The sequence below is a fragment of the Oncorhynchus masou genome, chromosome 31 (genome assembly GCF_036934945.1).
Source record: "Oncorhynchus masou masou isolate Uvic2021 chromosome 31, UVic_Omas_1.1, whole genome shotgun sequence".
Lineage (NCBI taxonomy): Eukaryota > Metazoa > Chordata > Actinopteri > Salmoniformes > Salmonidae > Oncorhynchus > Oncorhynchus masou.
The window spans coordinates 84,566,856-84,592,745 of NC_088242.1; the positions used below are offsets into that span (position 1 = coordinate 84,566,856).

Sequence of the window (25,890 nt, forward strand, 5' to 3'; positions counted from 1 at the left end):
AACTGGTGCAGGTTATTGAACATATCCCACCACACAACCATAGCCATGTTGACCAAGTTTTATTAGATCCTTTGTAAAACATGTTGCAGACAGTACAGGGTGTTAATCATAATCCACAAACACTCATTTTGCTCTACAGTATATTGTCACAAGAGTGGGAGGGTATGACTGGACACAACAGTATTAAACACTTACAGGAGTCAATTTATCAGGATTCCAACAAAGAATAGAAAGCTGCACTGCACCAAAAACAGAATGGTACCAGGCTAAATAAGATTAACAGTGAGTAAGCTGGGGACTAAACCCTGTCCTGTAAATTTAAATACACCATTTCAGTGAGTCATTTTAGGAGAAAACAGTTCTCTACATTCAAGATGAGTAAAATCTTTGAGGACCAAAATAGAAAACGCTTTCAAAATTGCTCACATTCAACAGGCCCTTCAACTTAAAAAAAAGTTAGTACAGCAATGTGACATTTTTTAAACTGTCATCTTTTACAAAAAAGGTACTCATTTGAGCCAAATTCCTACACATGCTCACTGGTAATGTCCACTACAAAAATAAACTGGCATTCCAAACAGAACAAGATTTCCCTAACAGGTCTCTAAAATGCAACTCCAATAAGACTACAAAACAGCAGACACCTGCAATTATTAATTTAAGGTTTTGAGTGATCCATGATGTCATCTGGCTGGGTCTCTCTGGGTGCACTCAGTCACTCATCTCCATGTCATCCTCATCATGGTGGTCATCTCCATTCTGTTTGGACTTCTTGCTGCTCTCCTCTGCAGGCTTCTTTTCAGACTCCTCCCGGGGCTTAGGGGATGACACCAAATCAGGGATGCTTGTCTGCTCTTCTTCCTCTACCTCTTTTCCACTGTCATAGCCCTGCTCCTCCTCATCATAATCCCTGGTCACCTGCAAGAGCAAAGAGCTCTGAGCAACAAAAGAATGAATGGAAAATTAAACAGGTCAGTTAGGACATGACAACATTCAGGGTCTGTTTTCCCTAGACACAGTTTAAAGCTAGTCCTGGCTAAAAACCTATTTCGATAGACATTTAACTGATGTTAGAATGAGATGTGTTAATGAGGGAAAGTCAGTGGTTGCACACCTTGACATCTTTCTCGCTGTCAGATTTACGGTCGTGGTCCTTCTCCTGGTCTTTGCTCTTCTTGCTGGTGGATCGTTCTCTTTCGTCTCGGCCTCTGACCTCTTTCCTCTCGCGATCCCTGTCCTTCTCTCGTTCTTTGTCCTTCTTTTTGTCCTTCTTGTGCCTGTGGGGGGACAAGAACCATTGTATTTAAACAAACAGGTACACCTACAGATCACTGCATTGTAGAGTCCAGTGTGGTTCTGGAGGACCATCTCATGTATCACACTCACCTTCTAGGGGAAGGGGACCTGGACAGTTTCCTCTTTGGGGACCTGGACTTCTTTGGTGACCGAGAGGCACTGCGGCTTCTTCTACGTCTCCTGTTGAAGACCAGATAGAGATGAAGGAAACCAATTAATTACAATATAAGTTAACATTTAAATTTTTATTTATTTAAGCATGTTAAAAAACAGCTTGGTGTTAGAATGGTGTGGGCGTATACAGGACATTAAAAATATTTATGCGAGTAGACCACTGATGGCCAGGTCATCCTCCTCAGGAGGGCGATGTCCTCTGAGGAAATAGCAAGCTTCTTTTTTTTTTTTTCAACCATCTGTTTGAAATGCATGTCTGAGGTGTTTGGTTTTTTAAGGTGCATTTTTCCCTCTCCAATTCATGCTTTGGCCACAAACACAAGTCAACAACATTATTTGGGTTTGAGTTAACAGAATTTACTTTTAAAAGTGAGTTTGTCACTGGACAGTAACTTTAATCCTATATTCCACTGGTTGTCTTTGGATTCCTGAAAAGGTCTAGAATATCAAGCAGGATCAATGCATTTAGGTCAAGCTAATATATATATTTTTTATCAGCCACTCTATCCAGAGTGACGTACAGTAGTGAGACCATACATTTTCATACTTTCCCCACTGCGGGAATCAAACCCACAACCCTGGCATTGCAAGCGCCATGCTCTACCAACTGAGCCACACGGGACCATTGCTTAACCATCATACCAGCAGACTCCTCCTGTATTTAAACCACTCACCGACTGATGCTTCGAGACCTCCTGGTACTGCTGTAGCTCTTAGGCGGCGTCTTGGAGCGCTTCTTAGATTTCTCCTCTTTCTTCTTATCCCTACAGGAAAAACAAAGGCAAACAATGATTTGAAGGAATCCTGATACAGGCACATTATGCATTTTCCTGACCTCCACTGTGAATAAAACACTAGATGGACACACCTGGATTTGCTGCGTCTGCCCCTCTCTCTGGAGTGGGACTTCCTTCTGCGGGGGCTCTTCGACCGCCTCCAGCTCCTCGAGTGCGACCTCCGTCGAGACCTGCTCTTCGATCGCCTGCAATCAGAACAGACCGTAAAACAAAAACACAAATCAGAGCTGTCCCAACTAATCTATGCCCTCAACTCAAGTTTACCAATATCAACTCATGAATATACAGGTAAAGTGGGGCTAACATTCAGCACATTCCCAAAATTGCTGAATGTTAGTTTCATCAGTGGCACACCTGTGACGAGAGCGAGACCTGGACCTCCTCCGCCTTGACCGAGAGCTGGAGCGGGAATGCTTGCGCTTGTCGTCTTTCTTATCTGCAATGACATTTACCCGTTATACAAACAAAAATAATGAATGTTCAGGAAACTCCAATGTAACACAAATCTGAAAACAAACATTACCCTTACAACGACAATGCTTGCAGATGCAAGGAAGAGCACAATAGAGGATAGGAATGAGTCAGTCAAAATACAAGGGTAATACTGCAAATATAAAAAAGTGGTCTAAATTAGTGAGAACTCACTTCCAGGCTCAATAGCTGCAGAGATGAGAGACTGGGCCTCTCTGACCCTCTTCATGGCAGCCTCAATCTCCTTGTTGGAGTCATTCTTCATACCATGATTAACCATCATACCAGCAGCCATTGGATTCATCCTGCAATGGTCAAAATAATAACAATAAGTGCCATTTAGCAGACACTTTTATCCAAAGCGACTTAGTCATACATGCACACATTTTTACATATGGCTGGCCCCGGAAATCGATCCCACAACCCTGATTGCGCAAGCGCCATTCTCTACCAACAGAGCCATACAGGACCACATAAAACCCAGTTAGTCACACAGAAATAATACAGTTGACTACCACATATTCAATAACTGTTTGAATAATATTCTTTAGACTGGTTAGAATTGGGAGTGATACTTACTTAGTAGGATCCATGGATTGCATAAGCTTCAGAAAGTCAGCAGAGAGGGCCTAAAATAAAGAACACAAATGCATAGCTATTTAAATGTGATCATTCCACCAATAGGTTATCAGAAAAGGTGTTATGCTGTTGTTATAACCTAGAGCTGTTTTAAAAGTACAAAGAGTAGTGTAGAAAGTAGCCATGTCCAACCTGAGGGTTCATGTTGCCAGACATGCCCATGGCAACCATGGGATCCATGTTTGGATTTCCAAGAGCTGAAAGGGGCACACCTCCCATCTGCCAGAACAAGGGATACATTAGACAAATCGTCTTTTCAGCTACTTCTTTGCTGTGAAGAAAATGGACCCTTACATAGTTACAGTTAATAGGTCTCAATACAGCACCAAAAGATACAGTCCCTGCAAAACACTTACAGACGCCAAATGATTTGGAGTGGGGAGAAGGCCCCCTCCAGGCATGCATCCCGCCACAGCATTCGCTGGTGCCAGCAGTGACAGAGCTTTAGACTCATCAGGAATCACTCCTGGAGAAAAACACAGAATCAGTACAGGTCTCCACAAACATACACCACACTCAAACAGAGCCACAGACAGACCACCTCAGGCTAACTACTCTTACTACAATAGATATGTAGCAAGATATACATTCTATTTTGTGATGTCTGAAAATGTTGGTCGCTGACTTGTTTAGTATGATTTCAGAATACTACTAAGAGAACAAAGTCACAATACACACTGTGGTCAACACTGCCAAGATTGTATCACCTGTACTTGTTTTTTAAGTCATGAACCAAACGTAAGCAAGCACAGCCGGTTGTCCAGTGGGATGTGCTCTCAAGTTTCATTAGATGTTTTATGAACAAGCGATACGCGTCGGCTGCTTCGCTACAAAGCACACAAAAACATCAAGATACACAAAACAAAGTTCATGATTTTGGCGTCAACAGCAGGGAACAGTTAATTACTTTTGCCTTAAACACTTACCATTACATTAAATAAAATTTAAAAAAAATGCTCAACCAAATTCTGTTTTCTGAGCTTTTGCTGATGGCTTCTTTCTTCCAAAGAGCCTACAACACTTGACTGGCTACTGTATTCACCAGGTACAGTGTTGTAAAGTTTAACTTAACTTGCAAGGTACAGAAATGCTGACAAGGAAAAAAAACAAGTACAGAGTAGGCTCTTATAAATAACGGAAAATTCCAGCAAAAGGCCGAATACAATGGTGCCCAATGCTGAAGGAAAATATTATACAATAGTTAAATAAAAAAGGAAAATCTTATGAGATGATCCATGGGTGTGCAATCTGAAATTAAGCTAATTTCAAATCAAACAACTTTTCATATTTACAGAGAAATGACAGAAAGGACACTTGAGAAACAGGATAAGCTGCAGAAGACAAAACTGTTGGGTGGCATTTTCAGCAGGGCCTGGTATATAGGGCTGGCTGAACCAGGAAAAAGAACTGTAAAACACAACAACAAAAAGAAAAACCACCGTTAAATGTTTGTCTTACTGAACCCTTTCAGAGTCAAGTGGAGAGGATCATTATAAAGCATTTCACTGCAACAACAACCAGAGTTATTTTACCTGCAGTATATGTGGGAATGGAGATACACATAAAAGGACTGAAACACAGCTATTCAAGTTGGATGGGTTATGGTAAAAAATAAAAACATAAGCATGTGAATCTTCATAATCAGGACCAAAATGGTGTTCAGAATCTTCCAGGACTATAGCTAGAATTAACTAAAATGATGTAGACCTAGAACTATACAAATCTACTCTGGCATGCATAGCTGCAATTAGTTAATTTACATTTGCATGCTTCCTTTAGCTGATTAGATGCAAACCCACTACTAATTGTGACCTTCATCAAACTTTAAATATCTTAAGTGTCCAGATTTGAGATTGTTGATATGCGGGGACAGGGCGAGCCCTCGGGCCCTGCTATTGCTATGATTCATTGAGTGGTTACCCTTATAATGAAAAAGAATGCCTTGGACATAGAGAAAGAGAGTTAATCTTTACAGCAGAACAGTGGGAAGGGACTCGTGAGCCGAGTGGCCATTTATTTGTCTAATATCCTGATGGTTGTAGAGGACCCTTTTCAGTCAGCATGGAAGGGATTCTGCAAATGCCTTGTCCACTATGAAAACCACAACACAAATGACAGAGAGAGAAGTTTAAAAAAATAAAAATATGCTAGTACAGCAAGATTACACATATTCCCCTTTTACCCCTAGTATATTTCCAAATTTTTGCAACAATCCAAATAGTGTATGGTTTTGGATGTAGCATCGGGTTTGGTTAAGCTTTGTTAGTTCATTTGTATGTTGGAAAACAGAAATAGGACAAAGATCACCAACCTTCTGCAAATGGGACAACAATCAGGGCTCTGTCCACGAAGACAGTGTTGGTCAGATGCTGTGACACTCCAACCGACTCAGTCTCAAGGAACTTTACAAAACAGACACGTGAAGTCACAGGCAAGGGAGATTCACTGGAAGAAAATACAAATTTGTTGTGCAAGAAATAAAGATTCTCGACATAAGGTAACAGAAACAAGGTTCTAACAATGGTTAGTACGGCGTATTCGTGAAAACAAATGCTCACTAATCACTTTTCTAACGAAGCATCTTGTATGCTGCAATTGGGAAGAGATGAAATAACATCTCTTGCAGTCTTTTCTTTGCCACGAGAGCTTCAGAGGGATGATCAAGAAGTCTCCCAACTCCTACCTTAACTGCAGTGCAGCCAGGTGTAATTCGACAGGTGAAAAACAGCAAAGCACAGAACACATCAATTAGGCTAGCTCCTACTACCCTGCCCGGTTATTTCATAGCATGGCGAGGGTAATTCAAAGATTCAAAACAGCTTCTGCTTCTAGTTTGTTTGGTCAACTCAGGAGATTATATTAAATTACGAAATAAACAGATTAATATTATAACAATTAATTAAGTATTCTAATGATATGGATCAACTACCATTGACTGCACTGCAGGCCTGCTTTGTTTTTCGGTGGTTGGTATAATTTAGCTAGTTTACTAGCTAGCCAATGTTCCATATAGGTAGTGTGGGCAAGAGTTCGTATATAGCATCTCCATTAAAATTGATGCAACAGCATTTACTACAAAATTAACTAGTTAACCATCATCCATCGTTAACTAGCTAACGTTAGCTAGCTAAATTGCGAGCGTAGACAAGTAACGTAAGGCGCGAGCTAGGCTCATATGTATCATTGGCGCAAGTGTGCTATGCTAGTTAAGGTATATTATGGCCGCACAGGCCCCAAACAGCACTATGACCATTTAAAATATATATATATATAAAATGTAGCTAACTATGTCGCTAGTCAGTTAACTACATTGTTTCATATTCAGAATACTCACTCGGGTGGAAATAACTTAAGCTCTTCAATATTTCCCAGAAATCCGAAGAGAGTTCTCATCTGTTCGGAGGTGGTGCTCGGAGACACATTTGTCACTTGAATAACGTTCGTCATTTTCCACGACTCGTTTGTCAATTTGAAACTCACAAAAGTCAAGCTAAATGTAAAGAACTAAACTAAATTGGCATCAAAAGAACTTAAATTAGAATTGTGCTGTCAAACAAACAACCTAGCTAGCTGCTAGACAATTGAATTCCCACCGCCATTAGCTAGAATATTTTGTAGCTAGGTCTTCTTGATTCAGTCATATGATATGGCCTACCCGCCCTCCGTATGATAGGCGTGGCAGTGCTGACGTCCTGGTGGTATGGCAAATTCTGTTTTTCAAATTAAATTGTTCCCCAATTTACCATGAACTGTTCTTGTATACTGTTTCACTTATAGTAGCTACTTAAATATCACTTTGTGCGTTTTGTCAGGTTTCGTAAAACAGTCGGCGGAAGAAGCAATGAACTGATGCTGCGTTCAAAACAACTGGAAGGCAGTGATATTTAGGTCGGCAAATCGGAGCTCTAAAAAGAGCACCCGAATTCCTGACTTGGAATTTCGAGTTGGATAACCGTTCAAAACTATTTTTTCCTAGTTGGAGCTCGATTTTCCGACTTCCCACTAAACTAGGACTCACTGACGTCGGAGATTCTCGAGACGCCAGTTGTTATGAACGCGGCCTCAATATAGGGGAGTGATTTAAACGTCATCACCGGAAGTGGCATTTAGATTAGTGTGACAAGCTTGTTACAAAACATCTTATCTATAGTCTGAATACCAATTTTATGCAAATGTTTTTTTCTATTTCAAGTTGACAAGCAATATAGTCATCAGGGGAATAATTTGCGGTCCTCACGGTGTTCGTGACATGTATTTTGTCTGTACAAACCTGTTGCTTCCAAAATGTGCATCTTTAACAGAGATAGTGTTAGCTAGCTTGATAATACTGTACCACAGAACAATGAGGTTAAGTTGTGCACATCTTTGACTGTACTGTCCTTGGTACAAGTCTGCCTGCTCCAACTCAGCTGTCACAACTTTCTCTGTATCGAGAGTTCTCCAACACCAACATGGTGAGTTAATGCATGTGTACTGTTTCCTTGTTCTTTACTGTTGCATGGCCACACTCCGTCACATTACAAACAAGTCATTGGAGGAAGGATTAATGTTTTTTAGCTCGGTCTGAACATTAATACACATCGCTTGCGGTACGATTTTGGAAGCATAATGACCGTATTTCATATCAGTAAGAAACAATTTAGAAAAAACGTTATTGCTACCTTTTGTATATGGTTAGAGTTCCTACATGACTATATCTCCATGTTACAGCCCGTGTTCAGATGACAGACAAGAGGTACCATTTGTTCTAAGTAGCTATCTCGCATGCTCTGAAATGTGTTGTCACTGTAAAATACTGTCGGCTCCAATTGTGGTGAAGCCGGTGAAAACAATCTATAGTGTGTATTTAACATGTGAAATTATTTTTGATGTGATATGAAAGTAAAGGGATTTTTTTCTTGAACCGTATCGTATTTGAGAAATGATTCACGTTTAAATTGAGTATTTGGCTGTTTTGTCTGCCAGAGGCAATCTACTGCTGGAAATAAAATGTAAGGTCCTTGGAGCTTCAGGGGTAATGGTAACGTTAGGCTTCTTAAGAGTACATCTTGGGCTAGGTCATTGCATGCTGAATAACATGGTCGCCGAATGCAAGCATTGGAAGACATTAGCGATTTCATGCAAACAATCTTTTCAAACTCAGCTTAGGTCTTTACACGGTCTGTTGCAAGAATTGCTGTTTTAATTATTTTAAGAACATGACTCAGCTACTTTATTCTGGATGCATTTATTTTGCATTAGCTACGCCACATTTCTTTCATGTGATAATAATGAACACTTTGTACATTTCAATTAAGGTAGACTGACCTTAGTAATTCATTCCTTTTATAGGAAAAGGACTTCTCAACCTTGTCAGGGTGTGGACAAGACTAATGATTCTCAAACCAACACTGCACAATAAGGATCCAGCATGTTAAACTCAGGGTTCATCCCAATATTCTTCAAGCTGAGACAATAACAGCACTTCTGCATTCATCTGTGGGAGTCACAGCATGGGTATCCTGAGGGTTCTAGTCAACACTATGGGTAGAGTCAGCACCTTCAGGTCTTATCAGTTTGTCCTCCTCCTCACGGCTGCGCTGGCCGTTGTAGCCTTCTATTTCTTTGGCTCAGAGAGGCATGATTTCTCCAGCACCACCAAGCGCATCAAGCAGACCCAGGCCAGCCACAACACCAACCGGAATGACGCAGACCTTTCTTTGGACACCAGGCTGGTGCACCCTGAGGGAGGAGAGTTGGAGAGGGATGGAGAGGGTGAAGTCAGGGCTAGGAGGGCAGACAGTGGGCATGAGGTCAGCCAGTACTACCATGCCCTCATGATGTTCACGAAGGTGGACAAGAGCCGAAGCCTGCAGGAGAAGTTCCGGGTGGCCATGTTATCCATGGCGAAATACAGCCTCTTCCTGGACAAAGAGGTGCTTGTCCTTCATTTTGTGAGCGATAAGGCCAGCCGAGAGCTGGGCGAGAGGATGCTCCCGGAGCTGCTCCTCGTCGGAACTTTTCAGTATGAGGTAAGTCTGTTTGGAGCCATGCATCTTGCCAGGATTACCACTCAGTCAGTATGTGTGCTTGTGTTAAATGGAATGTTAGTCCTAAAATGTGGAGTCTAGCATTTGAACCTTTAAAAATTAGGCTTAATCCCTCACCTGGCAAACACAGGCTTTGTTTGGAGGAGCGTACTGACAGGTAATTGCACAAATGTACTGTGAATAGTTTAACGCAGGGGGGCAGTGTTGCCTTTCCAAAACATCTTAGTTTAGAAATCCCCCTCTGCTTTCTTTTTTACCCTCAGCCACTGGAAGGATTAAGCTGTACCTAATACAGAGAGAGAGAAAAGAGATCACTTTATTGGTAAATTGCACACAAGGTCCAACCGAAATTAGACTTCTGCTTTTAACCCAACCCCTCAGACCGAAAGTAGTTTGTATCTCCGTCTGTGTATACTATACAGTGCATTCTGAAAGTATTCAAACACCTTGACTTTTTCCACTCTTACATTACAGCCTTATTTTAAAATGGATTAATTCCTCAGTCTACACACAATAACACTGACAAAGTGAAAAGTTTTAGAAATGTTTGCAAATGTATAAAAAAAGAAACATACCTTATTTACAACTTGATTGGAGTCCACCAGTGCTAAATTCAATTGATTATACATGATTTGGAAAGGCACTCACCCATCTATATAAAAAGTTCCCACAGTTGACAGTGCATGTCAGAGCAAAAACCAAGCCATGAGGTCAAAGGAATTGTATGTAGAGCTCAGAGACAGAATTGTGTCAAGGCACTCCTGGGGAAGGGTACCAAAACATTTCTGCAGCGTTGAAGGTCCAAGAACAATGGCCGCCATTATTCTTAAAATAGAAGAAGTTTGGAACCACCAAGACTCTTCCTAGAGCTGGCCGCCCAGCCAAACTGCACAATCGGGAGAGAAGGGTCTTGGTCAGGGAGGTGACAAACCCGATGGTCACTTTGACAGAGCTCCAGAGTTCCTCTGGAGATGGGAGAACCTTCCAGAAGCACAATCTCTGCAGCACTCCGCCAAATCAGGCCTTTATGGTAATGGCCAGATGGAAGCCACTCCTCAGTAAAATGCACATGACAGCCCACTTAAAGATTGCCAAAAGGCACCTAAAGACAGACCATGAAAAACAAGATTCTCTGGTCTGATGAAACCAAGATTGAACTTTTTGGTCTGAATGCCAAGCATCACGCCTGAAGGAAACCTGGTACCATCCCTACGGTGAAGCATGGTAGTGGCAGCATGCTGTTGGGATGTCTTTCAGCGGCAGGGACTGGAAGACTACTCAGGATCGACAAAGATTAACAGAGCAAAGTACAGAGAGATCCTTGATGAAAAACTGCTCAGGACCTCAGACTGGGGTGTAGTTTCACCTTCCAACAGGACAACAACCCTAAGCACACAGCCAAGACGACACAGGAGTGGCTTCGGAAACAAGTCTCAATGTCCTTGGTAGTTCCAAACTTCCATATAAGAATGGAGGCCACTGTGTTCTTGGGGAACTTCAGTTCTGCAGACTTTTTTCGGTGCCTTGCCACAATCCTGTCTCGGAGCTCTACGGACAATTCCTTCAACCTCATGGCTTGCTTTTTACTCTGACATGTACTGTCAACTGTGGGACCTTATATAAACAATTGTGTGCCTTTCCAAATCATGTCCAATCAATTGAATTTACCACAGGTGGACTCCAAGTTGTAGAAACATCTCAATGATCATCAATGGAAACAGGATGCACCTGAACTCAATTTCGTGTCTCATACTTATGTAAATAAGCTATTCATGTTTTACATTTTTTATAGATTTGGTAACATTTCTAATCCTGTTTTTGCTTTGTCTTCATGGGGTATTGTGTGTAGATGAGGGAAAAAATGTTTTCATCCATTTTGGAATAAGGCTGTAAAGTAATAAAATGTGGAAAAGGTCAAGGGGGCTGAATACTTAGTCCATGCACATACAGTCCATGCATGGTCTTTAAGCGTGGTGAGAATGAAGGTGCAGTAATATAGGAATGGCTCTGTCATCTGTTTCTCTTTTGAATGAAAGTTGCATGCAATGAACATGTACAAGTATGTATGTGTGCATACAGCAGAATAATTACAGGATGTACATTTTCCTTTTGAAATTGAATATAGAAAGTGGTGTGTGTATATTCATTTATTTATTTATTTATTTATTTATTAGTACGAGTCAACTTGACACATCTACTCATTCCAGGGGTTTTCTTTGTTTACTATTTTCTGCATTGTAGAATAATAGTGAAGACATCAACTTTGAAATAACACATGGAATCATGTAGTAACCAAAAAAGTGTAAACAAATTAAAATATATTTGAGATTCTTCAAAGTAGCCACCCATTGCCTTGATGACAGCTTTGCACACTTTTGGCATTCTCTCAATCAGCTTCATGAGGTAGTCGCCTGGAATGCATTTCAATTAACAGGTTTGCCTTGTTAAAAGTTAATTTGAGGAATTTCTTTCCTTAATGAGTTTGAGCCAATCAGTTGTTTTGTGACAAGGTGTGGGTGGTATACATAAGATAACCCTATCTGGTAAAAGACCAAGTCCATATTATGGCAAGAACAGCTCAAATAAGCAAAGACAAGGCCTGCTGCAAAGAAACCACAAGTAAAGGACACAAATAATAAAAAGAAGAGACTTGCGTTGGCCAAGAAACACGAGCAATGGACATTAGACCTTTAGAAATTTGTCCTTCGATCTGGAGTCTTTTTGAGATTTTTGGTTCCAACTGCCATGTCTTTGTGAGACACAGAGTAGGTAAACAGATGATCTCCGTATGTGTGGTTCCCACGCTGAAGCATGGAGGAGGAGGTGTGTGGGTGTGCTTTTCTGGTGACACTGTCAGTGATTTATTTAGAATTCAAGGCACACTTAACCAGCATGGTTACCACAGCATTCTGCAGCGATACGTGCCATCCCATCTGGTTTGCGCTTAGTCCCACTCATTTGTTTTTCAACAGCACAATGACCCAAAACACAACTCCAGGCTGTGTAAGGGCTATTTGACCAAGGAGAGAGATGGAGTATTGCATCAGATGACCTGGCCTCCACAATCACCAGACTTTTTTTCTGGTTTACTACATGATACCATATGTGTTATTTCATAGTTTTTATAGTAACTAGGAAACCCTTTCGTGACTCCCTGACTGTTTAGTGACAACTGTCTGAGACCCCTGTGAACGAAACAAACAACTCTTACTATTCTAGTCCAATGTCCCATTTTCAGGACCCTGTCTTTCAAAGATAATTTGTAAAAATCAAAATAACTTAACAGATCTTCATTGTAAAGGGTTTAAAAACTGTTTCCTGGGCTTGTTCAATTAAACAAACAATTAATGAACAAGCACCTGTGGAACGGTTGTTAAGACACTAACAGCTTTACAGATGGTAGGCAATTAAGGTCACAGTTATGAAAATTTAGGACAATAAAGAGGCCTTTCTATTGCCTCTGAAAAACACCAAAAGAAAGATGCCCAGGTAACATCTCACAGCAAGAACTGGCAAATCTGGTGCAGTCCATGAAGAGGAGATGCACTGCAGTACTTATTAATGCAGCTGGTGTCCACACTTTTGATTGGGACACATTAATCAGTTTCTGTTAGTCACATGTCTGGGGAACTTGTTCATTTTGTCTCAGTTGTTGAATCTTATGTTCATACAAATATTTACACATGTTAAGTTTGCTGAAAATAAACGCAGTTGACAGTGAGAGGATGTTTCTTTTTTTTGCTGATTTTACATAGACATGCATGCATGCATGTATGTATGAGTTACACACTGTAACAAGCGTGTGTGTGCTTGCATACGTGTATATGCTTGTGTGGCCTTGTTGACACTAGAGCAGTCCATGTGCTCTGAAGGAAAGTGTTTTTGTTTTTCCCAGTCCTAGTCCCATGGGTTCTGGACAGATTTGTGTCTTTATGATTTGTTAGTCAATGGGTACAAGCATGGGACAGGACATGGGACTTTCCACGATGACCGTGGTTGGTTTACTGCAGGCTCCCATGACGTAGAGGGGTGACTGTCCGTGACCCTAGTCCCTCTTCAGTGGACTGGAGTCAGCAAGCCAGGAAAAGCTGAGAGGAAGCTTTGCTCAATGTGGGCTTCCCTTCTCAAACCAGTGCAGCTGGACAACCAAAATTGGAGCGGTAAATGATCAGATGAACATGTGCAGGTAGAGATACTGGTGTGCAAAAGAGCAGAAAAGTAAATAAATAAAAACAGTATGGGGATGAGGTAGGTCAATTGTGTGGGCTATTTACCGATGGACTATGTACAGCTGCAGCGCTTGGTTAGCTGCTCAGATAGCAGATGTTTAAAGTTGGTGAGGGAGATAAAAGTCTCCAACTTCAGCGATTTTTGCAATTCGTTCCAGTCACAGTCACAATCTCTGCTACCATGCGGCAAATGGTACCGGATTGCCGATTTTGGGATCAAAAGGCTCTTGAACAGATTCTATCCCCTAGCCATAAGACTGCTGAGCAGTTAATCAAATGGCTACCCTAACTAAACAAAACAATAAACATCATCTCACTGTCAACTGTGTTTATTTTCAGCAAACTTAACATGTGTAATTACTTGTATGAACATATGAACATAACAATATTCAACTGAGACAAACTGAACAAGTTCCACAGACATGTGACTAACAGAAATTGAATAATGTGTCCTTGAACAAAGGGGGGTCAAAATCAAAAGTAACAGTCAGTAGCTGGTGTGGCCACCAGCTGCATTAAGTACTGCAATGCATCTCCTCATGGACGGCACCAGATTTGCACGTTCTTGCCCCTGGCCCTGGCCCTGGCCCTCACACTCCGATCCAACAGGTCCCAGACGTATAACCACCATGGGACCTCGCTGCCGTCATACCGCTTAGGAAGGAGACGCATTCCGTCTCCTAGAGATTAACATACTTTGGTGCGAGAAGTGCATATCAATCCCAGAACACCAGCAAAGGACCTTGTGAAGATGCCGGAGGGAACGGTACAAAAGTATCTATATCCACAGTAAAACGAGTCCTATATCAACATAACCTGAATGGCCGCTCGTCAAGGAAGTAGTCACTGCTCCAAAACCGCCATTAAAAAGCCAGACTATGGTTTGCAATTAAACATGGGACAAAGATTGTACTTTTTGGAGAAATGTCCTCTGGTCTGATGACACAAAAATAGAACTCTTTGGACATAATGACCATTGTGTTTGGAGGAAAAAGGGTGAGGCTTGCAAGCCGAAGAACATCTTCCCAACTGTGAAGCACGGGGGTTGCAGCATCATGTTGTGGGAGTGCTTTGCTGCAGGAGGGACTGGTGCACTTCACAAAATAGATGGCATCATGAGGAGGAAAATTATGTGGATATATTGACGCAACATCTCAAGACATCAGTCAGGAAGATAAAGCTTGGTCGCAAATGGGTCTTCCAAATGGACAATGACCCCAAGCATACTTCCAAAGTTGTGGCAAATGGCTTAAGGACCACAAAGTCAAGGTATTGGAATGGCTATCACAAAGCCCTATCTTCAATCCAATAGAAAAATTGTGGGCAGAACTGAAAAAGCGTGTGCGTGCAAGGAGGCCTACAAACCTGACTCAGTTACACCAGCTCTGTCAGGAGGAATGGGCCAAAATTCACCCAAAGTATTATGGGAAACTTGTTGAATGCTACCCAAAATCTTTGACCCAAGTTAAACAATTTAAAGGCAATGCTACCAAATACTAATTGAGTGTATGTAATGTGATGAAATAAATAAAAGCTGAAATCAATCATTCTATCAACTGGTGATCCTAACTGACCTAAGACAGTGAAGTTTTCTCTGATTTAAATTGTGAAAAACTGAGTTTAAATGTATTTGGCTAAGGTGTATGTAAACCTCCGACATCAACTGTATATGTTGTAGTCACTCCGATGGTGTAGCACGAAATTAGTTTTAAAACGGCACATTTTCTAAAGTTTTCGGTCAGAGAGCGCACCATTGGCCACACCCACCACCTAAGCACCATTTTGATCCAGAAAAGGCCCTGTTATGATACAGTAGGCAAGTTTGTTTTTTTTTCTAATGCTTTCTTTTGCCATCCTTTTTCTTTATGTAGTGCTCGATGATGTCAAAATACAATGTAAGTAGGACGTTGGCACAGTGCAACTGAGGAATATAATTGTAATAAGAGTACAACTGAGGAATCTCCGACACTTTTCCTGTATTATTTAGTACATGTGGGTTGTTGGTAGGAGCTCTGCCCTGTCTTGTTTACTATCTCAATTATTCATCCATAGCTCTTAAAAAATAACTTAATCTATTAAATATACAAGCAAAATCTATAAATAAACATCATCAATGTTTAATTTTCTGCTGTCATTCCCGCATTTTCTGTGCTCAGGCGCTCTTAGCTGTATGTCATTTGAGAAAGGCAATATCACCATTTGTTGGGTTAAGAATTTTGAATTGATTGAATCCAATGTTAATGTGATGAAGATCTTTAATTGCACTGTGGCTAGTGGGTAGCTTACATAACACTTATGTACTGGAAAATGGGCTTACGTAAGAGTTCCCTTTTTCCAAAGCTAGGTCTAGGTGCTGTTCCACAATACCATCTCCAGGGCTGTTTTTATTACCAGATGTATGGTAGGGGAGGCTTACCTTAATCGGTTATGGAACATTAAATGATGTCTGCACATCCCAAGCACACAGATCTGATTAAATATGTCTCCCTTATCGCCTAATCCCGTTAATCCCCCCCCCCACACACACACACACTTTTAATACAGTAGCATTTAACCAAGACATATGATCTGGAACAATTTTGATCATATTTGTTTCTGCAGAAATAAATATATGTAAAATCCTCTTCTTCTAATCTGGAGGGAGATCCACATGATCTGACTGGGGAATGTGGCCCGATTCTGCTTCTCAGCCAAATCCCTGCACTGCACCATGGGATTAGGGCCCCTGGGGTAGCTTGGAGCGTGACCTGCTGAGGAGAGTCAGGGAGGTGGGGCTCCTGGAGAGGGGAGGGTGTTTGATCGTGAGGAACCCTTATGCACATCCCCTTTGCAATAAGAACAAAAAGGTTATAAATGTCATGGGCATGTGTCTTGTACAATTGCCAGTATCAATTCTGAATTACTTGAATGTCTGAATGACATGTTTCTCATATGACTGCCCTTGTTTGTGGTGAAGGTGGTGTTCCATGACGTGGGGGTCCTGAGCCAGAAGCTCTTCCCCATCGTGGAGGCCATGCAGAAGCACTTCAGCGCTGGCTCCGGGGCCTACTATAGTGACGCCATCTTCTTCCTGTCAGTGGCCATGCACCACATCATGCCCGCAGGTAAGAGTTACTTTATTTACAAAGCCAAATCTGAATGATGTTTCACGTTTTCATAGGTATTTACTGTATGTTCCACTGCACAGTTGATACCATCAGAAGAAGATATCATTACCGTTTAAAACTATGAAGTTAAGTGTCACTCACTATATTAGTTGGGTGTGCTTTGCTCCCGAGGTCTGTATCAGATGTTTACTACTATTTTGACTTTGGATGACTCACAGAAAGTACCCCGAAGTCTATCCCAAGGTGACCAGCTCAATCTGAAGTTCTGTGCTTGGTGGATGACTAATCTAGCTAGCCTGGGTGCCAGTCTGTTTCTGTTCTCTTGCCAACTCCTTATGGAATTCTCATGCAAAATGGTTTGGATTGACAATGGAGTAGGCAAAAGCACAAACCGATCTTGGGACCAGGCTAATCTGCCCTAATGGAGTCAGAATCCCAGAAGGCTGTGTAGAGTAGAGATAGCTAGCTGTCTGTCTCTCTCTCTTTGTCTGTGTGCACAATGGTTTATTTCCTCAGCCTCTCTCTAAAGGCCGATTTATACCCGACGTAGACGAATGATTCGGAGCGCAGTGTTGCAATGTCGTAGCTCCTTGTAGTGCGCTCTGATATTCAACATACTGCTGTGCCACATGAAAATTGTAACGCGCTGTATAATTCCTTGTGCAGCCGTGTAGGCAGTACAGCTCGCTTGGTTTCTTGATCTGATCTGTAGGCTATGCATCAAAGTAGCCTAATTTGCATTTTTTAAACAAATATAATCTCAGCGTCTGTTCAAACAACAAACCCCCAAAAATTGGATCCTTATTATAGTCTCCACAAAAGTTGATTTTTATTTAGAAGCAATAACTAGTGATTCCAGGCTATTGGTAAAAACAGCTGCGAGATATGTGCTTTTCCTCCCTGACTATTCTTTGCTGATATGGGAGTGAATACTGAAGCAGCATATCAAAGGGGAATAACATGGTAGGTTACACTGGGAAATATATTCATATTTAATTATGAAACAGATTATTTCAAATGGCAATGTGGGAAGAAAATCAACTTCAAAATCACTTTATTTTCAAGATTGATGTTTTGGTTTAGCTTTGCATTAAATAAACAACCTATTTTGCATTGATAACCAAATATAATCTCAGCGACTGTTCAATCAATAAACCAAACATTGTAGCCTGATTAGAATCCCCCCCAAAAATAAGTTTAGAAGTGATAACATTATTCTAGGCTATTTTGAAACGTAAAATCAGATGCTGTGTGCTTCTGGGGCAGCAGGTAGCGTTGGACTAGTAACCAAAATGTTGCAAGATCGAATCCCTAAGCTGACAAGATAAAAATCTGTCGTTCTGCCCCTGAACAAGGCAGTTAACCCACGGTTCCTAGGCCGTCATTGACAATAAGAATTTGTTATCAAATCAAATTGGGATAATATTATAGGTTACACTGGCAAATATACTGTAAGAATATTATTTAATTATAAATTGTATTATTTCACATGGAGATGTCCAAAGCGAAAAGGCTAGCTACCGTGCAGTGTTTATCCAACTTGCTAGCAAGGGAAGACAGTTAGAGGGACACTTATTTTGCTTTCACCACAAATGAGAAGACAACAAGAAAACCTCTGTCGCCCCCTTTTGAATGTTTCTATTTGGGAGTCTGGACCGGTGAGGTATCATGCTACCAAAAGGTGAATGTTGTTTTAAAACATCTGACTCCACCCAGCGCATGCAAGTTCGTAGATCTCAGCACATGAATCTTGTAGTAGAGGGTTTAACCCTCAGTGAGTCATGACTTGATTAGTGAGTGGGCACAGATGGGCTCTCGGATGAGAGACTGAGGAGTGTTTTGCAAATACTCTCACTCTCTTTATCTCTCACATGCTCAAATACACTCATACATTCTCTCATTCAATTTCACACACATTCACTCACTCTCTTGTATTTATACCCCTTGACTTATTCCACATTTTGTTGTGTTACAGCCTGAATTCAAAATCTACACACAGTACCCCATAATGACAAAGTGAAAACATGTTTTCACCATATGTCATAAGATCAGTCAGTCAGTTGTCCATTTAGGTCGTAGGAAGCAAAGTTTCAGTGTAAACATGACCCAAAATTGCCTTTAGTGAATGCACCAGAAACACAAGCCTTGGATTCCAAGAAATCCTGAATTCCTATAAGAAGAAACATCCGGGAGAAGATTGCAGCTTGACATTTGCAGACTTCACGGACTGGTGGAGGAGCTTTTTTTTTTTCTCAATACTTTTTTGTCATTCACACTAGACTGGTCAACAACACATCGCTCAAGGCTCAGTCAGAGGTCTGTAGAAAAACATGCAGGCATGAAACACACTCAAAGGAATCAAACGAGTTTTGAGAGAGAGGAATGATTAAGAATGAATGTGCTGTGTTCCTCTGTCTGATCTGTTGTCACTCTGAGCATTCACATCTGCCCGGCCAATTTACTGCTTGCCCTTTCAAATAGCAATTGAAGGCTAACGTGAGGTAGAATAGATGTTTTTTCTGTCCATGTTTTCTGCAATTCTCGCTTCAGATTCACCAAGTAGCTTTTCCTTCGTCAGAGGAATTGTTATATCTTCAGAGGGACTGCTGGAGTTTTCACTTCACTTGAATATAGGCAGTTTGTGTGATTGTGAATGTGATTTTGTGTGTGTGGACCTTATATTTTCTGCACAGTTGAGTGATCGCTAGAATTGCCACAAACAGAGATGTGAGGGAAAGTGGGTCAAGTGCAGTTATTTTATTTATCGTTTTGATGTTTATCATTTATATGAAAGTGTTCCAGCTGTTTTGGATAAGATGTAGCTCTCTGTGGGGGCTATAGATTATTTGTGTTAGGCTTTCTCCCTCTTACCCCAGCCATACGAACTGTTCATTACTCCAACCATACAGAACACTACGGGTAGCATGAGGCAATGCAAATGGGGGAAAATGGCAGCCTTGACATTCCAGGTCACAACAATTTCATCATACAATACTGTCACTTGTCAAACATTCAACTCCAAAGTGACTCACAAGTATGTACAGTGAGGGACTCATCAACAGCCTAAATCAAATCAAATGCTATTCGTCACATGCTTCGTAAACAGCAGGTTTAGATTAACAGTGAAATGCTTACTTACTACGGGCCCTTTGTCAACAATGCAGAAAGAAAGAAAATAGAAAAATAATAAATGTAATAATAAATACACAATGAGTAACGATAACTTGGCTATATACACAGGGTACCAGTACTGAATCGGTGTGAAGGGGTTGTCACGATTCCCGCCGAAGTCGGCTCCTCTCCTTGTTTGGGCAGTGTTCGGTGGTCACCGTCTTTCTAGCCATCGCCGCTCCATTTTTCATGTATCCATTTGTTTTGTCTTGTTCCCTGCACACCTGGTTTTCATTCCCCAATCAATCTATATGTATTTATTCATTTGTTCCCCATCATGTCTTTGTGTAAGATTGTTTGTGTTACGTGTGTATTGACACGCCAGACTGGCTTGTTTTTTCCATGTTATTTTTCACGAAGATGTTTATTGTTAAACTTTGCAGTTAGCCTTCAAAATAAAACTATGTCATTGACAGTGATACAAATAGTAGAATTATGCCATAATTGAATAGATCATGCTAAACAAGTTCGGAATGTTATATAAAATCAACAAAAGACCATTTGTTAATTTGACAAATCTGTTGAAATCACACTGGATGTGTTATACTTTAGACTTGCATTGGGGGCATACTTATTTCACCATACAGCTTTACCTATGGATTGTGGATCAATGACATGGGGTATCCGTCTACTCAATGGCACCCAGAGAACATTAGCATTGTAGCTCTTGTGTGAATTGAGCCACATTTACTGTCAACCTATGTGTATTGAACACTATTCCCGAGGAAAAACAGTATTGCGTGGATCTTTTGGAGTCTGATAACTCTGAGAAGGATGTTGGGAAACACACATTAGGTATTGAGTAGACTGATAACTCATTTCATTGATCCCCAAACCTTAGGTAAAGCTGTACTGTGCAATATGAATGTCAATACACACAATAGGCTGACTGCAGATGTGATTTCACACAGTCACAGTCCCGCGATAAGAGCTACAATGCTATTATTTGCATAAACTCTTCACAGTTGTGTTCTGTGGGTGTCACGGAGTAGACTGATACCTCATTTCATTGCTTCCCATTCCAACCTTGTTTAACATTAATCTAGTCTAAATATGGCATGATTTCACCAATTGTAACCTTCTGCATCACTTTCAAAGAGTTACTTTCATTTTGAAGGCAAACCGCAAATTCCACTATTGTGCCTAATCCTTATTGTAGCTAGCTTCATAACACATAACCCAGTCAAGTCTAGCCTCACTAGCCAGATGAAGCTAGCCAGCTGCTTATTGCGTTCGTTTTGAGCAACAGGGTTAAGTAGCTGGCTAGCTATTTATTTTCATGAACTGAAGTTAAATTTCAATAGGCGAACAACAAGTCATTGCTAAGAATAGTGAACATGACTTCAGTTTCTACTGGTCATTGTTTTCAGGCTCGTTGTATTGGTGCTAGCTAGATACTAAGCTAAAGCTAGCTAGCTACCCCAGAAGTTGCGGTCGAACATATAATGATTTATTACCAACACGGTATTGTAAACACATCGTTCGTGGCCGGTGTTTGCTTGTTTGCAGACTTTTTTGTTCAGCTTTGACAGTGCTACTGATAATAGTGGTGCCGCTTGGCTTGCACTTGCAAATTCAGAACACACAATATTCTATAATAGAATGGTGTTCTTTGACATGTCAAATTAAAAGCTTATTTAACGCGTCAAATAGTGTTATTGTCAAATAGTGTTATTTAACGTCTTTTTTGACACGCAAAGACCTAGACGGCGTTTCATAGTGTAACTCCGGTAGGATAACATCTAAAAAATAATGCACTTGGTAACATTAGTGTGTACCGGTGCTCGACCAGTCGCGAAAACCAACATCACCCATGACAGAGAATGGTTGATCGTCATGGGCAATGAATTCCATTACAGTGCCTTGCGAAAGTATTCGGCCCCCTTGAACTTTGCGACCTTTTGCCACATTTCAGCCTTCAAACATAAAGATATAAAACTGTATTTTTTTGTGAAGAATCAACAACAAGTGGGACACAATCATGAAGTGGAACGACATTTATTGGATATTTCAAACTTTTTTAACAAATCAAAAACTGAAAAATTGGGCGTGCAAAATTATTCAGCCCCCTTAAGTTAATACTTTGTAGCGCCGCCTTTTGCAGCGATTACAGCTGTAAGCCGCTTGGGGTATGTCTCTATCAGTTTTGCACATCGAGAGACTGAAATTTTTTCCCATTCCTCCTTGCAAAACAGCTCGAGCTCAGTGAGGTTGGATGGAGAGCATTTGTGAACAGCAGTTTTCAGTTCTTTCCACAGATTCAGGTCTGGACTTTGACTTGGCCATTCTAACACCTGGATATGTTTATTTTTGAACCATTCCATTGTATTTTGCTTTATGTTTTGGATCATTGTCTTGTTGGAAGACAAATCTCCGTCCCAGTCTCAGGTCTTTTGCAGACTCCATCAGGTTTTCTTCCAGAATGGTCCTGTATTTGGCTCCATCCATCTTCCCATCAATTTTAACCATCTTCCCTGTCCCTGCTGAAGAAAAGCAGGCCCAAACCATGATGCTGCCACCACCATGTTTGACGTTTTGCATTGTTGCCAAAAAGTTCAATTTTGGTTTCATCTGACCAGAGCACCTTCTTCCACATGTTTGGTGTGTCTCCCAGGTGGCTTGTGGCAAACTTTAAACGACACTTTTTAAGTTTATATCTTTAAGAAATGGCTTTCTTCTTGCCACTCTTCCATAAAGGCCAGATTTGTGTAATATACAACTGATTGTTATCCTATGGACAGAGTCTCCCACCTCAGCTGTAGATCTCTGCAGTTCATCCAGAGTGATCATGGGCCTCTTGGCTGCATCTCTGATCAGTCTTCTCCTTGTATGAGCTGAAAGTTTAGAGGGACGGCCAGGTCTTGGTAGATTTGCAGTGGTCTGATACTCCTTCCATTTCAATATTATCGCTTGCACAGTGCTCCTTGGGATGTTTAAAGCTTGGGAAATCTTTTTGTATCCAAATCCGGCTTTAAACTTCTTCACAACAGTATCTCGGACCTGCCTGGTGTGTTCCTTGTTCTTCATGATGCTCTCTGCGCTTTTAACGGACCTCTGAGACTATCACAGTGCAGGTGCATTTATACGGAGACTTGATTACACACAGGTGGATTGTATTTATCATCATTAGTCATTTAGGTCAACATTGGATCATTCAGAGATCCTCACTGAACTTCTGGAGAGAGTTTGCTGCACTGAAAGTAACGGGGCTGAATAATTTTGCACGGCCAATTTTTCAGTTTTTGATTTGTTAAAAAAGTTGTATCTTGGCGTTAATGGAAATTGCCTTGGAGTTATCTCGCTGAATTGTTCTTACTCTTTCAAATGACTGCTCGACTTGTTGACTGCTCGATCTACACAGCAGACATTGTGGGCTAGGTTAGGAATGCTGTGTTGCAAGTGTAGCGCAACATTTTACGTGGCATCATTACATCATGTACCTACGTTATATAGATATGCGCGTCAGCTTTGACATCGGTTTTTCACATTGATGTTAAACTAGACATCGGGCCGATACCGATGTTTGCCTTTTTAGGCTAATATCGTCCGATTTCAATGTTCACCGATATTTTGTGTATCCCTAGTATCTAGGAATGAAGTGACAAGGCAAAAGGATAGATGATAAACAGTAGCACCAGCATATGTGATAAGTCAAAAAAGTTAGTGCAAAAAGGGTCAATGCAGTGTCATGATGTGACTTTCATTAATGTGATGACTGTTTATCGAAACAAACTAACTATGTTTAATTGTCACCAATTTAAAAATAAAATAATGTGTTAATCATGTAACAATTAACTCATTCGGAATTTGGGTCACAACATGAAAAGTTGTTTAACAAGTTACTATCTTCCGACTTAAACTCTAAAGAGATATAGATGTCTCTTACATCACTAAGTCCTTTATTAAATCATTATCTCATCAGTCTCATTCTGAACATCGTAGACCTTTTGAATTCACAAGAACCCGAATCTTATTGATGAATCAGCAATACACAAATTGGCTTAATTATTTATTTAGTAACTAACTACATAATAACACAGAATATATACACACACACACACACACACACACACACACACACACACACACACACACACACACACACACACACACACACACACAGTATAAGTTATTGATTAGACATAATACAATGCAAACAGGTCCCTAGTGAACTAACAACAGCATGACTGCCTGGTTATAAAAGGGAGGTCAATAGAAATAGAGGGAAAGACAAAGAGATTCAACTTATCGGTGTTACATTTGGAACCTACTCTCAAAGGAATAGTAATACTTGGCACATGAACCACCGCTCATTCGGATAAGATATGCAATGTATATATTTACGCATAGATATCTTTGTCGTCTCTCTGTTGAAACCAATCGATCCTTCTATGAGGACGGGGCTGGATGGGTGTAAGGCTATGGTTGTCCACCAGAGGTCACAATGTCCTTAGTTTAGAGCTTCTCTGTTAGTGAAGTGGTTGTTAGAACAAATACTTCAGATGCAGCAACACTTGTCTGAGATGGGATTCTCCTTCCCGCCTTGTCTTTAGTCAAAGTTCTTGACTACTTTACATCCACAGCTGCAGACTGTCAAATGTTCTAGTCTAGTCTTTATCTTCTTCATTCGTGTTGAGAGTTTCAGAGTTTCTAACCTTTTCAACATGTAGACAACGGTTTCACGTCTTTTTGTCTTGTAGTTTGATTTTTGATTTGATGATTTGATTCGATTTTTGGTGGTCTCAATGAATGGCTATTCAGGGTTCAGCTTCCGACCACTTTACACACCAGTAGTAACAAAATGGTGTACTGGTGTCACCATTTTCAGCCGTGTAGCCACCAATCCACGCTGTCTGGTCTGGTAGTTTCAACCATTCGTAATGTCCAGCTCACACCGCACATCTGCTTTGTCTAATGTACATTCCGTTAGTGAGTCCTTTTCAAGCATTCTGGCCAAAGGGGCATTCCGTCATGCTGACACGAACCCTGAGCTCACATAGGCATGACTACTGACTGTGCATAACTTATATAATAAACAATTATCTCATTAGAAAACTAAAATCACATTTCTATCTTTAAATTAATACTCTCATGGCCTCCCGAGTGGTGCAGTGGTCTAAGGCACTGCATCGCCGTGCTAGCTGTTCCACTAGAGATTCTGAGTTCGAGTCCAGGCTTTGTCGCAGCCGGCCACGACCAAGAGGCCCATGGGGCGGTGCACAATTGACCCAGCGTCGTCCGGGTTAGGGTGGGTTTGGCCCGGCAGGGATATCCTTGCCTCATCGCGCACTAGCGACTCCTGTGGCGGGCCTGGTGCAGTGCACGCTAACACGGTCGCCAGGTGTTCGGTGTTTCCTCCGACACATTGGTGCGGCTGGCTTCCAGGTTGGATGGGCATTGTGTCAAGAAGCAGTGCGGCTTGGTTGGGTTGTGTTTCGGTGGACACATGGCTCACAACCTTCGCCTCTCCCGAGTCCATACGGGAGTTGCAGCGATGAGACAAGACTGTAATTACTACCAATTGGATACCACAAAGTTGGGGAGAATTTAAAAATATATATTTTTTAAATACTCAATCATTTATGTTATACAACATTTAGATGTAAACTTGACAAATAGAATGTGTACCCTTTCCAAGTTAGTTATTTCATTATACCATCAGTAATGACATCACAAAATAATAAACAATATGACAGGATTATTCTTTAGATCTTCATAGACCATTCTTAACATTCCTATCTTAATAACTTCTTAAGGCTAGGGGGCATTAGTTTCACGTCCAGATGAAAAGTGTGCCCAAAGTTAGCTGCCTGCTACTCAGGCCCAGAAGCTAGGATATGCACATGCTAGGTTTGGATAGAAAACTCTAATGTTTCTAAAACTGTTAAAATTCTGTCTGTGAGTATAACAACTTATTATGGCAGACGAAACCCCGAGGACAAACCATCCAGGATTGTTTGTTTTTTTGAAGTCACTC

The 25,890-nt window shown here is 41.0% G+C and overlaps 2 protein-coding genes across 6 annotated transcripts in view; one reads left to right on the top strand and one right to left on the bottom strand.

Moving 5' to 3' along the window:
- Nucleotides 1-42: 42 nt before the first annotated feature.
- LOC135524615 (serine/arginine-rich splicing factor 11-like) lies at nucleotides 43-7,403 on the bottom strand. Of its 5 annotated transcripts, none has more exons than XM_064952316.1 (12): nucleotides 6,712-7,403; nucleotides 5,689-5,822; nucleotides 3,734-3,843; nucleotides 3,510-3,596; nucleotides 3,318-3,367; nucleotides 2,913-3,043; nucleotides 2,622-2,703; nucleotides 2,339-2,452; nucleotides 2,145-2,234; nucleotides 1,387-1,476; nucleotides 1,115-1,277; nucleotides 43-936 (listed from the first exon to the last, which is right to left on the bottom strand). In XM_064952316.1, exons 1-12 carry the CDS (start codon nucleotides 6,822-6,824, stop codon nucleotides 712-714), a joined length of 1,389 nt encoding a protein of 462 aa, XP_064808388.1. In that variant the 5' UTR covers nucleotides 6,825-7,403; the 3' UTR covers nucleotides 43-711. The 5 variants fall into 5 exon arrangements, with proteins under 5 accessions (XP_064808388.1, XP_064808391.1, XP_064808390.1 ...); XM_064952319.1 differs by lacking the exon at nucleotides 6,712-7,403 and adding an exon at nucleotides 4,085-4,204 and having other exon boundaries at nucleotides 4,670-5,809; XM_064952318.1 differs by lacking the exon at nucleotides 6,712-7,403 and adding an exon at nucleotides 4,085-5,468 and having other exon boundaries at nucleotides 5,689-5,778.
- Nucleotides 7,404-7,488: 85 nt separating this feature from the next.
- xxylt1 (xyloside xylosyltransferase 1) overlaps nucleotides 7,489-25,890 on the top strand; it is a 75,426-nt gene continuing 57,024 nt past the window's right edge. Inside the window, exons 1-3 of the mRNA XM_064952322.1 lie at nucleotides 7,489-7,831; nucleotides 8,709-9,388; nucleotides 16,592-16,739. Coding sequence (XP_064808394.1) covers nucleotides 8,870-9,388; nucleotides 16,592-16,739 — 667 coding nt within the window. The 5' untranslated portion in view covers nucleotides 7,489-7,831; nucleotides 8,709-8,869. The remainder of the gene's footprint in view (nucleotides 7,832-8,708; nucleotides 9,389-16,591; nucleotides 16,740-25,890) is intronic.

Coding starts and splice junctions, on each gene's coding strand:
- LOC135524615 (XM_064952316.1), bottom strand. CDS start 6,824: ATGACGAACGTTATTCAAGTGACAAATGTGTCTCCGAGCACCACCTCC. Junction 2,453..2,621: donor AGGTCTCGCTCTCGTCACAG/GTGTGCCACTGA, acceptor TTCTGATTGCAG/GCGATCGAAGAGCAGGTCTC. Junction 2,235..2,338: donor GGCAGACGCAGCAAATCCAG/GTGTGTCCATCT, acceptor TTTTTCCTGTAG/GGATAAGAAGAAAGAGGAGA.